This window comes from Protopterus annectens, chromosome 5.part0, assembly GCF_019279795.1.
Source record: "Protopterus annectens isolate FY-2018-M chromosome 5.part0, PAN1.0, whole genome shotgun sequence".
Taxonomy (NCBI): Eukaryota; Metazoa; Chordata; order Ceratodontiformes; family Protopteridae; genus Protopterus; species Protopterus annectens.
Genome location: NC_056735.1, coordinates 1195461138 through 1195479440, shown reverse-complemented (window position 1 = coordinate 1195479440; position 18303 = coordinate 1195461138). Strand labels below are relative to the sequence as shown.

At 44.4% G+C, this 18303-nt stretch overlaps 1 protein-coding gene across 1 annotated transcript in view; it reads right to left on the bottom strand.

Moving 5' to 3' along the window:
• Window positions 1–18303, bottom strand: part of LOC122802337 (ras GTPase-activating protein 2-like) — a 1675609-nt gene that overhangs the window by 868728 nt on the left and 788578 nt on the right. The window contains exon 6 of the mRNA XM_044071975.1: window positions 16666–16749. Within this exon, the coding sequence (XP_043927910.1) occupies window positions 16666–16749 (84 nt within the window). The remainder of the gene's footprint in view (window positions 1–16665; window positions 16750–18303) is intronic.

Below are 18303 nucleotides of genomic sequence, written 5' to 3'. Positions count from 1 at the left end.
CTTAAATTCCTCTCTTTTTTAACAGGTAGGTGAGGAAGCACCAGTGTCTCATTTTTATTTTAGTTGTTATTGGTGCATGACCTGAAACAGTTAATGGATGTGTGTCAAAGCTTTCAATTAAATGTACATGTTCCTGTGAAATACAATTTCTGTCTAGTCTAGCTTAGTTCAGTTATTGCACTTTGGGAAATAATACATAAATCCTCACAAGTTCCTTTTACTGCATTCACATCTTCCAGACCAAACATCTTCATAAATGTCTTCAGAAATCTGCCCTCTTTTGCTATATTTTCCTTCTAGGTCTCCCATATAGCCTTACTGTTGCAAATCAAGTTCCAGTCCCCACCTATAAGTAATATTCCTTGCTGAAAGTTGATTATTTCTCCCATAATTTTCTTAAGTTCTATTGCAACAGTTTAGGTGAAATATAAATACATGCCAGTGTAATCTTCCTCCCTTGCCAGCAGTCCTTTGCTACCACAAATTTACCATTACTATATTTTCTTTTCCTCTTTAATCATTGCTGGAGCTCCTCTAACAATTAGTATAAGCACTCTTAGGTTCATTGGTAGATACTAGGCTATTGGCCCTAGGGCCTATATAAGCCTAGCCAAACAGTACCCTGGCTTTTGTCACCCAAGAAAATTATTTTCCTCTGCCCCTGTCAAGCAGAGCCACAGAAGTGATCCCCGGGGTGAATTTCCCATCCAATCATCAAGATTTTTCTTGAAGAGTGCTAATGAGGAGCTTTGTTTGATATAGATAGGTAGTTTGCTCCACAGTATGGGAAGTCTCTGAGACAGGAATCTATCCCTCCAGCATGTTCTGTTTATTGTGGTGACAAAGTTTAGGTCCCTAGAGCATGTAGCTCAGAGGGATTGGGATTTCTTTACGTGGAGCATGTCCAACATCTCTGGGTTTCACATAGCTTTGTATGTTAGGCAGAGATCTGAGTAGGCGATATGTGACAGAGTAAAGCTGGAGTTTTTTGAGACTGTCTGCGCAGGGCATCTGTTTGAGGCCAGTAATCCTCTTTGTGAGGTATTTCTGTGGCCTTTCCAGTTGTTGATGTCTTGTGAGGTGCATAACAAAGGGCATTGTACTCTATAATGGATCTAATGAGTGATGAGTAGAGGGGAACAATGACCGCTTTTTTCCTGGATGAGAAACCTTTTGTGATTAGGTACGCCACAAGTAGAAGGATTTACTGACTACTGTGGCGATGTGATTATCAAAGGAGAGACTACTGTCCACCTGTGTCTCAAGGTCTCTTATCACACTTTCGGTGTTAAGTAGACTACCGCCTATGTGTTAGTTCATGGGTACAGAGTTTTTACCAAAAGGGATGACAATGCACTTTTTAGCACTGAGCTAGTTTGCAGTCATCTGCGAACTTTGTTAGCCAAAGACCTTCTGTGTTAGCCTGTACTTCAGAGAAATAGATACCAAACAGGAGAGGACCTAGGACTGAACCCTGTGGTACTCCACTTGTTACTGGTCTGAAGTTGGATTTAGAGTCTGCTACTTTCACAGTGTGGGTTCGGTCAGTGAGCCAGTTGAAAACCCATCTTGTGACACAGGGATTTATACCTAGTTTAGTGAGTTTGTCTATAATTCCAAAGTGGGGGATGGTGTCGAAAGCCTTGGCGAGATCTAGATAGGCTGTGTGTACCACCTTACCCTCATCTACAGCTTTGGTGACCGCTTCAAAGAAGTCTATCAGGTTTAGGAGACATGATCTGCCTTTTACAAACCCGAACTGGGTAGGGTCCAGAGTTTGGAGATTACCAATGTCATTGTTTATAAGTTCCATGATGATACGCTCCATAGCCTTGCAGGCCAGGCTCGTCAGGCTAATGGGGCAGTAGTTCCCGGGATCTGTGCTGGCTCCCCCTTTGTGGAGTGGGATAACCGTTGCTGTGCGCCATTCAGTGGGTACAAAGCCTGAGGTGAGGCTATGATTGAACATGGTACTTAGGTGGGGTGCCAGTTCGTTCTGTAGTTCATGTAGAACACAGCATGGGATGTTGTCAGGTCCCATGGATGCTGCGTTCTTGGCTTTGGAGAGTGTGTTTTTTATCTGTGCAGCTGTGATTACAGGTACTTTGCATTCTTCCAGTATAGAGATGGGTCCTTTAGAGGATGAGAGAGGGGTAAAGTTAGCACTGAACCTATCTGCCAGGATGTTGGCAATATCAGTTGGTTCTGTATATTTAGTGCCATTGTGCTGCAACTCAGAGCAGATCTGAGTGTTGCCATTGAGATTCTTGACATAGCTATAGAATGCTTTGTGGTTGTCTTTAGAATCAGTGGCGATTTAGTTTTCGTAACTAGCTTTGGAGGATTTTATGAGGGATCTCAGCTTCTTACTGAGGCTGACCACGGAGTTCCTCCAATCATGGGATCTTACTCTTTTTTGCAACAGTTTCTTTCTTTTGTTTTAGAGTTTGTTTACAGCAGGGGACCATCAGATTGGCTTCCTTTTTTTGGAGGATAGCATCTTGGTTCTGTTAGGGATTGCACAATCCACGCACTCGTGTAAGTGCTTATAAAGTGCAATTGCACAGGATTCAGCAGTCGTATCTCTATTGTCCGTCAGCATGGGTGTCGTGAAGTTTGCCACTTCTGTTTTAAGAAGCGTGAAGTTGGCTTTGGAGAAATTTTTTACAGTGGTTTCCCTAATGGGGGTGGGGCTGGGATGTGGATGTCTAACGTGATTTGCTTGTGGTCGGAACTGACCAATGAGGAATTGACCTCTGGTGTGAAACACCGGTTGCCCATGTTGGTAATGACCAGGTCTAGGATATTGCTGCCCCTGGTGTGGGTGTGGATAAGTTGATCCAAGGCATTGCCCCTGGTGGGGGTGTGGATAAGTTGATCCAAGGCACTGGAATTTATGAATTCCAGAAAACGTTGAGCACAACAGTTGGTACATGAGTAGTTTTCCCAGTTAATGGTGGGGTAGTTGAAATCGCCCATTATTAGGGTATTAGGTTGTACCCTAATATTTTCCAGTGTATCAAGAAATGAGTGGGAATTCTGGGGCATGGTGGGGGATCTCATATTCTGTTAAATATCTATCCCAAAATCCTTTGTTTATCAAATTCACATGGGTGGACTTTTTCTCATCAAACCATAGCACTACTCACCTACAAAGTAAAATGAGCACAGATGCCTGCTGGCTCAATGACATTATTTGAGGACACAGATGTTGGTTTATTAAAATCACAACATTTGTCAATTTAGGCACGGAATCTAAACCTTTTTAGTTAAACCCGCACTTCCACTCGATAAACTAAAGACTTTGAAGTGTCTGTCCTTTAACATGTTTAGCTGTAGATGGGATGGGCAATTTCTGAAAATAAATTGTGGTATCTATCACTTTCCGTTCTTAAACCTCAATTACTTTCACTTTTTACTAATAACTTAAAAATAGGTACTTGAGGTCATAACAGTGCTCTTCAGGACATATCAGTGTAAAATTAATGGCTCTAATGAAATATGTGCTTGGTTTGATAAACACAGCTTTAGAAAAATTAGTCTTAACAGAAAGGTTATAATTTTGGTTGGCACCTGGGCTTGCTACAGGTCTTGGTATTTTTTTTTTCTACAAATGGTAATCAATTTGAGAAAAGTAAAGTTGTATAATAACTTACCATAACAATAAATGTCATACTTTTCACTGTTGCAGTATTCCTTACTAAAGGGATTGCCTACAGAGGATAACCATATATCCAGTTAGCATTCCAAAGCATTAGAACCTTTCAGAGGCTGTGCCATCAGACGTATGACCTATGTCCAGGAGTACATAACTGACATACTACTGCCTAATCCTCAGAATGGAAATGCCCCAGAAGAACCAGAGCAACCCAAAAGGATCAGAAAAGAAAGAACATATGCATTCAGAAAGGGAGAAGAACGGAACCCCTCAGTCACTGGGCAAGACAACAGAACAGAGAAAAGGGGAAGGACAGAGGAACAAATACTGCAACAGTGAAAGCATATCCACTGTTATGGTAAGTTCTTTCACAACGGCACTATGTCCTTCCCTACCACTGTTGCAGTAAAAGCAGTCTCTTTTGGCTTTTCCCGGTTAGAGGTCGCCATAGCAGATCACAGGGCCGCAGATTGATTGGCAGTGGCTTTTACACTGTGTCGAGTTGCCAGTCCAGCGTCCAACCTTCACAGAAGGCACACACATATACACACACACGAACCAACCTGCATGCCTTTAAAACTCACTTGACCACAGGTAGGACATGCAGACTCCACACAGAAAAAGCTCCAGCTGAGAATCTACCAAGAGAACCTCTTGCTGTGAGGCAACAACGCTAACCAATGCACCACCGCGGCCTCCCTATCATTGTTACAGTATTCCTTACTAAAGGGAGAGTACAAATTATACTGAAAAGGATGGGAGGTAGAAACATAACAGCCTTCCAAACATTAAGGATGGCCCTGGCAAATTCAGCTTTTGCCACAGAAACTTCATTTAACTTGTAGTGCTTGGCAAAGAAAAACGACCAAGTACCAGCTTCCAAAATGGAGCTTACATCCAGACTCTTGAAAAAAGCACCAGAAGTGGCAATCGCCCTGGTAGAACGAGCACAAACTGAAGAAGAAAGCTCCATTACTAGGAAAGGAATAACAAAATGAAATGGCCTTAAAAATCCAAGAGAAGATGACTTGCTTAGAAACAGCTAAACCCAATTTCATGGCATTCAAGAAAACAAAAAGTTGCCCAGATTTCCTAACATCTTTAATCTCATCCAAATAGTGTCTGAGCTGTCTCTGCACATCTAAAGTATGTAGAATTCTCTTACCACTACTCTGAGGTGAAGGGAAAAAGGAAGGAAGATGAATGAACTAACTCAGGGACTAGACATTGACCACTTTGGGCATAGAAGGACTGGTGTAAACAAAAACTCACTCCCTCTAAACAGAAAAGGGACAACTGCCATGGGGCCTGGAATTCAAAGACTCTCTTATTAGAAGTAACAGTCAACAACCAAACAAACTTTCAAGTACAGAACTGCACAGAAGCTGCAAGTTCAAAACGAAGCAGAGTCAATTTTCCACAACAAAATGAGGGTCTATAGAAGTTGGGTGTTCTTGGGGGGCTAACATGAAGGTCCCCTTTCACAAATTATCTTAAAATCTAGAAGAAAGCAGCAGATCAAAAGGCAGGCAAACAGAAATGGCTGATAAGCTTTAACAGAGGAGTATGCCAGACCACAACTAAGCAACTCACACAAATAAGAACATTATGAATACTCAGTAAGAGAGTGTTTTGTTCATGCTTGTGACATCAAATAGAAAATCTTTTCCACTTGGCAATATATGATTTTTAGTAGTGGGTATTCAGGCCTCCTGCAAGACCCAAAGCACGTCCTCAGAAAATGAGAAGTTATGTACCTACCATAACGTTCCATGTTAGTTGTCTTCTCTCGCCTTCTTTCTTGCTGGATGGGTTCGGAGCCGAACCTCGGCTCCGACTCTGCCTATACTAAAGCTCGAGAGCTAATTTTACCGGCTCGAGGCAACCCTATATCCCATGATGCTAGGCGGCAACTACCCAGATCTCGTTTGGTAGCTGAGAAATAATAGCCAATTCAGTCTCCCCTCTGAGGAGGAGGAGGAAAAAGGAGAACTCCCCAAATATCACTACCTGAAGCTGTATCTACCCCAGGACCAACTGTCTGGGCTTGGAATAGTGCAAGATAAGGTCCCTTGGAAGAAGGGGAAAAACCTTTCGGTCTGTCCAGGCTAGGGGGATGGTGGGCGGGACGCAAGAAAGAAGGCGAGAGAAGACAACTAACATGGAACGTTATGGTAGGTACATAACTTCTCAATGTTAAGTTGTCAATCTCGCCTTCATTCTTGCTGGATGGGACCGCGTCCCTAGCACCTTCATCCTGGATGGCTCATTGGAACAGACTCTTGAGAACGGTGGAACCAAAATTTGCCCTGTTTCTGGAGGCCATGTCCAATTTGTAATGTGTAACAAAGGTATGAGGAGAGGCCCAAGTGGCTGCCGCACAGATAGTGTCTATTGGCACTCTAGCTTGAAAGGCTGCTGATGTAGCTAATGCTCTGGTTGAATGGGCTCTTGGCCTAGTAGTCAATTCTTTACCTCTGAGTTGATAAATATAGGTAATCACAGAAGACAGCCATCTAGACAGGGTCACCTTGGATACCGGAAGGCCCTTTCTACTTTCTGCATAAGATAAGAATAGTTGATCAGATTTCCTGATTTGTTTAGTTCTGTCCAGATAGTAGCGGAGTTGACTATGAACGTCCAGACAATGTAGTTTTTGCTCCGCCTTGTTTGAATAATTAGGGAAGAAAACTGGAAGATCAATAGATTGATTTAAATTTGTCTGAGAAGCCACCTTGGGTAAAAAAGACGGGTTAGTTCTTAGAGAAACTCTGTCTTTATGGAACACTAAATAAGGAGGACAAATGCAGAGGGCATGAAGTTCAGATACTCTCCTAGCAGATGTAATGGCGACTAGGAAGAATGTCTTCCAGGAAAGTAACTTCAATGAACAGGAGGCCGCAGGTTCAAAGGGAGGGAGAATCAAGGATGCTAAAACTAAGTTTAAATCCCACTGTGGTGGGGGGTCTTTGACTGGGGGCCTGAGTAATAAGATACCTGAGGAATGCCTTGCAAAGCTTATGGGACATGATACTGGAGTCCGACAAGCCTATGTGAAAATTTGAAATGGCTGCTAGCTGAACTTTTACTGTGGAGGAAGAAGATCCTGAATGAAAGATTTCAGCTAGGAAATCCAAGACAGAGTGTATTGGAGCAGTGAAGGGATCTATGTTCCTAGCCTTTGCCCAAAAGGAAAAATGTTGCCATTTACTAGCATAGATCCTTCTGGTGGAAGACTTAGGGGAAGCTACAATAATATCCCAGACAGAATTTGAAATCATTGGAAGCCTGGCTAGGGACGAAGTGGAGCAACCAAGCTGTGAGGTTGAGAGATTGGAGGGATTGGTGCAGCTGCCCTGATTGATGGGCCAAAAGATCTGGCACTGGATTCAGATGCCAAGGCTGCTCCAAAAGATAGCGATGCAGGAAAGGGAACCATATCTGTCGAGGCCAATAAGGGGGAATGAGGATCATCTTGGCTCTCAAGGCAGTAGCTTTCTGAATTATCTGTGTGATTAATGGAAAGGGGGGAAAAGCGTATAGAAGTCCCAGAGGCCAATCGCGGACTAGAGCGTCTCTGGGGGGATGGCCTGGAAGGGGGAAGAGAGTGAAGAAGTCGAAGCACTTGCTGTTTTGTGGTGTTGCAAAAATATCGCAGCAAGGAAACCCCCACTTCCGAAAAATTTTGTCCGTCACCGATTGCTTGAGAGACCACTTGTGGGGCATGAGAATAGCTCTGCTCAGCCTGTCCGCTATGACGTTGGACTTCCCGGGAATGTGCGTTGCTATCAGAAACCGCTGAGAAAAGATCACCCATTGCCAGAGTCTGAGTGCTTCTCGACACAGGGGATAGGACTTGGTACCGCCCTGCTTGTTGATATACCATACTACGGACATGTTGTCCGTCTTAATTGCAATAGTCGCCAGGGGAAGAGAGTCTTGGAGGGCTTGCAACATCAAAAGCACTGCTCTCATCTCCAGGATGTTTATGTGCAAGTGGCATTCGAAGGGTTGCCATGTGCCATGGACTGTCCTGCCCTGAAAATGCCCCCCCCCCCCACAATCAGGGAGGCGTCTGTTGTGACTGTGGCGACCAGGGGGGAGGAGTAAATGGTATGCCTAGATGGACTTGAGGGGAGACCATCCACCAAGATAGATGTTTTCTGCAAGATAGAGTTATTAAGATCTTGTGTGTCATAGGGAGCTGTTGGAAGGACCACTGGGAGAAAAGCATCCATTGAAGAAGCAGCATGTAAAAGCGGGCAAGGGGAAGAAGCGTGATGGCTGCCGCCATGAGACCTAATACTTTCAGAACATACCTGGCCTGAATTTTGTTGCTCTGAAGGAGGATGTGAACATGATTTTGAATATCCAAGACCCTCTGCTCTGTTAACTTTGCTGAGAGCTGAACGGTGTCCAAGGTGGCGCCTATGAAGGTAATAGACTGACAAGGCGACAAAGCAGACTTTTCTAAATTTAGAGAGATACCTAGCTCTTTGCAAATGTGAATGGTGTAATCTCTGGCTAGAAGAAGTTGACGCCTGGTGGTGGCAGTGAGGAGCCAGTCGTCTAGATATGGAAACACCTGGAATCCTTGACGTCTCAGGTGAGCCGTAACCGCTGCCATACATTTGGTGAACACTTGGGGGGCTGTAGTGAGACCAAAGGGCAGGGCTCTGAACTGGTAGTGGCTGGCTCCCAGCCGGAAGCGGAGAAACCTTCTGGAGCGCCTGTGCATTTTGATGTGATAGTACGCATTCTGAAGGTCCACTGAGCACATCCAATTGTCCTTGCCCAGAAGGGGCAAAATGGACTGAAGCGTGACCATCCGGAACCTCGTTCTTTTTACAAACTTGTTTAGTTTGCTGAGATCCAATATTGGCCTCCAGTCCCCTGTTTTTTTTTGGTACCAAAAGGAACTTTGAGTAGACTCCGGATCCTAGTTGGTCTGCTGGGACTGGCTGGATGGCACTCTTTTTTAGCAGTTTTGATATTTCTAGTGCTGTTGCTCCCTTAGACTGGGTGGAACGTCTGGAAGAGACCCCATTTGAATCGTTGGGGTTTGGATAAAGGGGATTTTGTAACCCTCGGATATGATCGACTGCACCCATTTGTCTTGAGTGAGGGAGAGCCAGGCTTGTGGGTACAGCGATAATCTTCCCCCGACTGCCTCCGAAGGTGGACAGTCGGGCAGCACCTCACGGATGCTGGAAGGTTTTGTCAGAGAGGGTTTCTCTGCTACCCTGATTCTGCGGACCGCCTCTGCCTCTTGGATGGCGTCTGTTGTTGTTGTTCCCTCCTCTGCCTCCAGGGGTGAACTGACCTCTCGCGTCAGGCGTGACTCCTTGTGATTTGCGGAACCACATTTTTCCACTCTTTTGACCCTTAGGATATGGTCTAGATGGGGTTGAAAAACGGACTCCTACGGCAGAAAGAGTCTTGCCATCTTGTTCGCATCTGGTCAAAGTATCTTTCACTTGAGGTCCAAACAACGCTGAACCATCAAAGGGGGAGTTGGTGAAAGATGCCTTGAAGGGGTCTGCGAAGTTGCAAAGCCACATCCAGGTGTGACGCCTCAAAGCCACACCTGTGCCTGTGGCCCTACTCGCCCCATCGGCTGCATACGAAATAAGCCGCATAGAGGAGTTGACAATGGAATTCAGGGTTCCTAGCTGTGAGTTAATTTTGTCCTGAGACCCAGCAGCTGATGGATCCTGTAGGACCTCACCCAGTTCTTTAAGAATGTCTCTTTGAAGACAGGTGAAGTGGCATAAGTAATTCAGCGACCGCATGGCAAAGGTCGCTGACGAGAACATCCGCTTGCCGTACCTATCCATTGTCCTAGATTCCTTATTAGGCAGATGGATAGGCACTGAAGGATCAGCCAGTTCCTTCTTGGTGGCTGCCGCCACCACCATGGCATCAACTGGGACACCTTTAGATAAAAATTGCTTATCAGAAGGGGCTGTTATAAATCTGGAAGGTCTCCGTGGGGTGGGTTCCATCGAATCAGGGGCCGTCTATGCCTTCCGCGCCACCACTTCCATAAGGGGGTCGAAGGGCAGAGACACCCAGGAGGTGGAGGGTCGAGAACCAAAAGCCTCCAGGTAAACCGACTCGTCCTCGGAAGGATTAAGGGAAGACCAGTTCCCCCTCTGTTTAAGGATTTCAAGGATGTCAGAGAAGGAGACATCCTCAGAGGGGGACCTTGGGGATCCTTCCGACTCATCCAAGTCGGTGTCAGATGTGACGGACTCAGGGGAGTCCACATGCTTCCTCTTACATGTCCTCTTACGCGGGGGTTCACCTGACGGATCAGGAGAAACCTCGGAAGAGGAGGATATTCCCAATGGGGAACCTGAGGCGTTGGATCTCTGTGGCCGGGGGCGAGAGAGTGGGAAGAGACCTCCGCAGGCACTACAGTGGGAGGAGCTGATGGAGCTGACCGTAGAGCTGGCACTGGGGCCAGTATGCTCCTCATGACCTCGAAGGCGCCCCTATTAAGCAGGCTAGAGAGCTCCCACTCCGAAGAGCTAGGAACCCCAGCCGGCACCGACAGGGACGGCTCCGAAGCCGATGTCGGGGCTGAACTCACCAACGTCGATGCTCCAAGAGGGAGAACAGGGTCAGACAAAGGTCTGATGCCACTCGCCCCCTCGGAGCCGGTGAGAGAGTCCAAGCACCCGGATCCCTCCAAGGATGGCACCATGGATGAGATCGGAGCAGACGACGGAGCCGAAGGGGGAGGTATCAGCTCCGTCACAATGGTCACGGCTCCAAGGAGCTCTGGCTCCGAACACTGGGGCAGAGTCGAAGGAGGAATAGTATGTTGTATAGACGTAGCCGCTGTCTGATGAGACGGGCTGTGTAGCATTTGGGCCAGTGCCTGAGACTTTAATAGTCTGCTTACCATCCTCTCAAGGTCATGGTCGGAAAGCCTGGAAGACCGAGAGGAATGGCTCTGATGGCTCCGCTCCGAGAGTAAAGGTGACCTCGGAGCCGAAGATGGAGATCTGGACCTCTTGCGTGTGGAGGGCATCAAGGTTGATGGAGCCGATGCAGCCGTAGACACGTCGGCTCCAGCCGGAGCTGACTTTGAAGATAGAGTCTTAGAGGCATCGGCTCCGGCCGGAGCCGATGCAGGCAGCTGCGATACAGAGGTATCGGCTCCGGCCGGAGCCGATAGTGTCACAGAAGGTGAGCCACCATCCAAAGGCTTAGAGCTCGGAGCCGACGGTTTAGGTGGCTTCGAAGGCTTCCCCGGCACGGACTTAGCCGGGGAACCTTCGGATCAAGTTATTCCTGCGCTCCTGCTGGACTCTTGGGCTGAATGCATGGCACACCGAGCAAGAGTCCTGCAGGTGCAGAGGTCCCAGGCAATAAACACAAGAAGTGTGACAGTCTGTCAGAGACATCTTCTGACAGCACGAGTCACACTTCGTGAAGCCTGAGACCGTTGTCTCCTTCAACATATTGTTGTCGAAAGGAAAACAACAATTGTAAAGATAGAAAAAAAAACACACACACACACTCAAACAAATAGGGATACAGGGATACTAAAGGTACACTCAGACAGCTAAGAATCCCTGTGAGGGAACTAAGAATAAAACGGAAGGGCCTAAGGCCTAACCTAGGGTGGGGAGTATGACTGGGATAAGGGATAAAAATAGGAACTAAAAATTTAAAATAACCGAAAAACTAGCCTATTTAGAAAATATATATTACTATACTAGGGGAAAACTAAGTAGAAAACTAAGATTTTTCTGAAAATTATTCACTAACCTGTGAGCCGGTAAAAAAGAGCACCTCGCTAGTGAAAGCAGCAAACGAGATCTGAGTAGTTACCGCCTAGCATCATGGGATATAGGGTTGCCTCGAGCCAGTAAAATTAGCTCTCGAGCTTTAATATAGGCCGAGTCAGAGCCGAGGTTCGGCTCCGAACCCATCCAGCAAGAATGAAGGCGAGATTGACAACTTAACATCTGGTGTTAAAAAGCAATTAAAACCCCCATCACCCAAAAAGTCAAATGTAGGGTGAGCAGATGAGATTGAATGAAACAGCCCTTGCCCTGTGTGAGATCTATCCTGCGAGGTAACTTGTGATAATTACCCTGATCACAAAACACAGAACAGGGGAGCCAATGCTGTCTGGTCCAAAAGGCAGTCACCAAGAAAATACTGGGACTATCCTGCTTGATCTTTTGCAAGACCTTGGGCAACAAGGAGAAAAAGAGGATAAATATGCAGAAACATCAATTTCCAAGAAAATGACATAGCATCCACTCTTCAAGCCAGAGGACTTGGCACTCTGGAACAGAACCTGGGAAGCTGCCTGTTCAGAATGGTAACAAAATGATCCACTTGAGGAACACCCTACCGATGGATGACGTCCAGGAAGACCTCCTTATGAAGCATCCATTTGTGAGGATCTGTCTTGGACCTGCTCGGATTCTTCCACTAGGTTGTGCTCTCAGGGAATCTAAACTGCCTGAAGGTGCAGATGATGGCAAACTCCCAAACAAGAAGAGGTGGTCTGCAAAGAAGGTATAACTTTTTGTCCCCTTGCTTGTAAACAAACCACGTGACACTGGTGTTGTCTGTGAAAACCTTGACAAGACACAGTACCCAAATGGAAAGCAGGTCTTGAAAAGCCAACAGCAGAGCTTCCTTAATGCTGATATGGTCTGTGACTTGTTGGGTAGACCAGATCCTATGGACCCTGAGATTGAGGAAGGCCCCCACCATCACCACCAACCCAGATCTGAAGCATCTGTAAACAGTTCTTGGGCAGAGGAAGGAACCTGAAAGGGAAGACCGGGATTCAAAGAAATCTGGTGACTATACCTTAGGAAGTTCTGTCTGAGATAAGGCAAGAGATGGATGGGGAGGTCTAGAGGATGACAATGTCGTGGCCAAACTGTTTTGCGGTACCACTGAAACTTCTGCACGTGGAGTCTGGCCAAAGGAGCCATTGGAATGATGGAGGGCATAAACCCCAGGGCTCTTAGAAATTCTCTTGACGAAATCTCCTGTAAAGTAAGAAGAGACTGGAAGAAGGTGGTTACATTAAGGACCTTAGGAGGACGCAGAAAAGACATTTGGGTTGGGAGGGTGGCCTAATGGTTAAGGTGCTTGCCTTACAAACACAAGGTACAGGGTTTGAATCTCACAGGGGATAACTGGCTAGGCTGAAAATGGCTCGCAAGGGCAGTTAGCCTAGTACTAATCTATGAACCTATGAACCTATTAGTGAAAGGGTCTGAATCCTGCACCTCAAGTAAATCTGGTCCCGTTAAGGGGTCAGAATAGACTGAGGTTCAGTGTGAAACCCACACTGTGAAGAAGCATTATGAATTCTGAACTTCCTGCAGAAGAAACTGTTGAGAGAGGCCTGAATAAGCAGGTTGTCCAGATACAGGAATATCTGAACACCATGGAGCCTTCCAAATGTTATGACTGGAACAAGACACTTTGTGAAAACCCTTGGAGCTGTAGAAAGACCAAAAGGCAATGCAGAGAACTGATAATGTGATGCAGAACAGAGAAGCATAAATCCTTGCTGAAGTGAGGGTGAATGGGAATGTAGCATCTTTCAGGTCAAGAGATATCAATAAGGTCTGAGGAAGAAGGACAAGAAACAGTGAATGAAGGGTCAACATTCTGAAAGAAGGGACTTTCAGAAATGTGTTCAGAAAGAAGAGATCTAGAAAGGGTCTCTAAGAGTCCTCTTTTCTGGGGACCAAAACCATTCTTGAGTAAATCCTTTGCCCCTCTGGGACAGAGGAACTGACTGAATAGTCCCACAAGCCAAAAGGTCCTGAAGAGGAGGAGGGAAAATGGGGGAGTTGGCAAGGAGGGGGCTACAGCATCTCTGAAAATGGAAAAAGGGATTTCCAAGTCATGAAGTAAAAACTATGGATGACTGATATAACTGAAGAGTTTGTGGTGATGTGTTGCCAAATTGGAAAAGACAGAGTTAAACAATGAGAAAGGGGGATCTGGGCAAGGAGCAAAGAAGGGTGAACTGTAGCAGCAGACTTGCCAGGAAAGGAAGGTTTCTCATGCTAGAATTCTGAGCAGACTTCTCAGGAAATGCACTCTTGGAAGGTTTCTTATCCTTCAAGGGTTGCTGGGATGTTTACACACAAAGGACGTCTTGGAAGTATATTTTCTTTGAAACTTATGAACAGGGGTGAGAAAAAAAATTATTTAACATCCTGAATAACCTCCCCTTTATCCAGCAAGGTTTTAAGGCAGTCTGCAATAGCAGCAGAGTCAAACAGATTCTGTGCATCCAGAGAGAGAGAGTCTAGTAATTTGGCCTTAATATCTTCAGGAAGAGACTGCAACCTGAGCCAGGAAAATCTCCTGATAACAGATCCCAAAGCAGCTGCCCTAGAAGAGGCAATAGCAGTGTAACTGTCATTTGATGGAATAAGCAACCTGTGAAGCAAAATCCAATAAAGGAAGGACAGAAGACTTGGTTTCAGTCAGGCATATCAGTCAATATACCCCTCAAGCTTAGACAACAGTGCCAAAACATATGGGTCGAGTAATCTATGGCCTGAAAGGCTAAGTGGCAGAGGCATACACCTGCATACCATACCAGTCCATAGCCCTACTGTTCTTATTAGAATACAAAAGCTTACTGGGAAGGAATCAGCTTAGATGATTTATCAGTGGATAGAGAAACCATTGCTGGATCAGAAGAAAAAATCTTGTACAAAAATGTTTGAGCCTAGGGGACTTTGTAGAACCTGTCCGTTTTTTTTAGGAAAAGGGTCTGAGACTCTGGAGCCTGTAAAGCAGAAGTTAAAGTATCAAAAAGGGCTTCTAAAACAGGAACACTGCACAAGGGCTAGAAGGGTTCCATTTGTAGCAGGTCACAATATCTTTTCTGGACCTCAGGTATTTGGGAACTTTCCCACTGGAAATACTCCATCATTTTAACAATTTGACCCCAAAAGATAGCGCCTCATCAGAGAAATCAGGGGAAAAAGTATCCCCAACTGATCCTAAGGCAAGAGGGGAATGGATCTGGGAAGAGTAAGCAAGAGACTTCTCCCAAGAATCCAGCTCTTCATCCTCAAAAGAAGAATTGGAAGCTTGTAGTCTCTTGGAAGGAGTGGAAGTGAAGTCAACAGGTGAAAGCACAGACAAATCCTGAGGGGTTTAAAGACATGAGAGCCTTAAAGACCCTGAGTGAAATCTTCCCAATTTTTATGGGGATCCTCTGCAACAAGGACCATACGTCTAGTTTTTTGTTTTTGCTTAAGAGGAATCTCTGCCGTAACAAGCCTAGGGGGTTCTGTACCCTGCCTAACCTCAATAAGGGAACCAGGTACTTACTCCCTCATAAGAATCTCTCTAGTTCCTTTAGATATGGTTCCTCCTCCTCAGCCTCAGTAGATGTTTGGATAGCCAGCCCCATGTCAGCCTCCAACGGGGTTGTGACAGAGGGCCCAAGCATCAGAACTGGATGTTTCTCAGGTTCCACACCTAACCCTACAGAAAGATCCAGCAAAGGCTGGATAAGTCTCCAAAGGAAACTTTTTTTTACTTCTTGTTAAGCGGCTTAACATCCCGGTGGGCAAAATTAAAAGCCATGGCCTCCTGAGCTAATAGCTTCAGAAGTTGGTTCTTTAATTACACCAATAAAGAGGACAGGTGGTTGTGCAGGGCCTTGGGTACAAAATACTGACAAATATTGCACTGAGTGTGATCACGGCTGGTGTCTAAACAAAAAAGGTACCATTCTAGTATGTTTTTATGAGGAAAGCTTTTCACACTCACACTTCCCCTTTCTGGATGACATGTAAACCAAGTAACAAAAACAAGAGAAACTGAAGGATGGGTCCCCACTGGGGGTAATTAGCTACCTTTGGCTCAGTAGCTGAAACAATGTAACAAATGACTCTCAGACTAAACTCAAAAACAGAATTTGACTGGTGGCCTTACTTCTCAGACACAGGGCATAGTCTGACATACAGTGCATGTAAGGGCCAAAGGCTTTGGTATGTTGGCCAGACAAATGGCTATCTTTAGCAGGATGCATGTTGCAAGCAATACTGCAAAAGTGATAAGGAAGGATATAACCCCTAATACCCTAACATCTCCTGCCTAAGGAGTCCAATCTGCAGACAGAGATAAAGGTGATAATTTCAATCAAGCCAGTTATGTAACAAAGAAATGTTGCCAAAATTCTGTCTGAACAAAATTATTTCTTTTACACCAAATAAACAATTTACCACAATGAACACAGTTTTTAAGGGAATCCACTTTCATTTTTCATACGGTCTGTACCTTCCCAGAAAGGTAGCAAAGAAGGCAAGACAAAAATGATCCAACATTCTCAAACTGGTTTATGTTGTTTTGTACAAACTGTGACCTCTTAACTTAAGAGAACCCATTCCTTTCCTTCCAGCCTATCTCCCCCAAATTCAGACACTCTGGTGATACTGGTGGTTCTGATGGTACATCCTGTGGCCTCAGAGACTCAGTCCTCTTATCAGACTCCAAACCTCTGGGATTGCTTACACAACCCAGGTAGTAGGGTCATATCAGGGACAGCCTTGTACTAGTAACTGGGGAATCTGGGTGGTGTGCAGGCAGAGTACCAAGAGTATATCTGGAAGACAAGGAAAAAAGAAGTCACTGCAGTTTCAGTGCTTGGGCCAAACATGACTATTTTTGGTAAGAAATCTTCTATTTAGAGTACCATGTTAAACTTTGACACTGCTTTCTACCCCATAACTGCTCATTTCCTGCATCAGAAAGGGTTAAAATATTTAAACAAATTATATACAGATGATGCAATCTATTAATTCTTTAGGCATTTAAGTGTATATTATTTATGGAAGAGCTTTTTTAAGTTAATGAAATATCAACTTATTGAAATCATTGTGGTTCCTTAGCATGCAAGATGTGCAAAAAAAAAAAGTGAAAACATTTAACATTAATTAAATACATTCATAGATGCTGTTAAAAAAACACATCAAAATGATTACCTAGAAGGGCCCACAAGTGACACAGTTGCATAAGGGTCACAGCTTTGTCCATTTATGAGAGGTAATCCCTGACATTCTATTATTCTAAAATAAAGAAAAAAATAGAACCGGTTAGTTATGTATCATTTATTTTAAATACTTACCTTGAAAAATACAGCAATAGTGGTTGAGCTGAGGAACACTCTATCATATTTTAGACCACCTTAAAGTACTTCAGCTGAAGAATTCGACTCACATAAAATGAACTGTATGCTCTTTGCACCTCCTTCACCAAGCTGGTATTCCCCAGTTCTCCATTTTTTGCTATGATCAGAGAATACTGGTCAGCATGACCATTAATGCCAAAACCACATGAATTACCAACCTACTGATTTCTTACAGGAGACAACTAAGTGAAACATCACGAAAAGGACAACAGTTACAAATCCAGAAACATTTTAGTGATGCTGCCTCTCTCCTGCTTAACTGTCTATGTTAATACATACTATTTTGCTCAACTTATTTTTTTTCACCACTCATCTGCAACACTAAAAATCTATCTTTAGGTAATCAAAAATAAATGCTCGGTAAGGCTTCATCCTAACTAGAATTTAAGTTAAATTCTGAAATGGTTAATTTTGTTATAGAATGTAAGATAAATTTCTTGACTATCAGCAGTTTTAAGTAAAGTAGCAAGAGAAGTCTGAATGATCACTGCTGCAGTAGCCTTAGCTATATGGGTTATATACTGCTAAGGATACAACACTGGTCAGCTTCCAAAGCTTAAGGGCAGCTTCCATGTGCCCAAATATTCACCTGTACAAGTAAAGTCGAAGAAAGAGTGGAAATGTGTTTCTACAGAAAAACAGGTTTTTGCTTCATCTTTAAATCTTTTTCTGCAGTTTCCATGCAATCACACCATGAAACCATGCATGTGTGGTAAACACACCAGGCCATGAACACACTCGAGTTGTACAGCAACCTGGGAGCATAACAGCAAATTAACAGGCTGACTGCCACAGAAACCATATGTATTAACACTATCCATGTATAACCAAACAACATTTCATAGTACATGACTTATACAGAGATAACTCTTCCCTTAAAATGGTTCCTTTTTTTTTTTGAGCAAAATGTTCAGTGTAGTCTTTGCATATGTCACTGCTCATGTTTTAGAGGCAACAGCCTGTATGTGTATGGTATGTACAGCATTACTGCAGTAAAAAGGTGAAGTCTGTGGCAGAAGTACTTTCACAACTTTGTTACAACAAAAGTATTACTGTATATAATTTCCTGAGTGGCAACAGCTGAATTGTAGCACTAAAACCTAGCTGTACCACAGATGAGCCGCCCACAGCTACAAAAAAAATTTCATTCCTAATACATGTAATCTGCCATACACAATATTGAGAGGTTTCCATGGTAACCTGAAACCTCAAAAGTGAAGCTCAATAAGTCCGTTAATAAAAAAGTCAATACAATAAAAGTATATGGCAAGTTGGGCACAATCTTTATGTGTACAGTTTACCATAAACGAAGTACCTTCCAATAAAAAATACATTCTCTATGGAATCTGATAAAATAGCAGGTCAGAAGTGTAAAAATCAAACCTGCGAATCTTCTAGTCCAGCTAACAGCATAGGAAATCATAATCTAGTC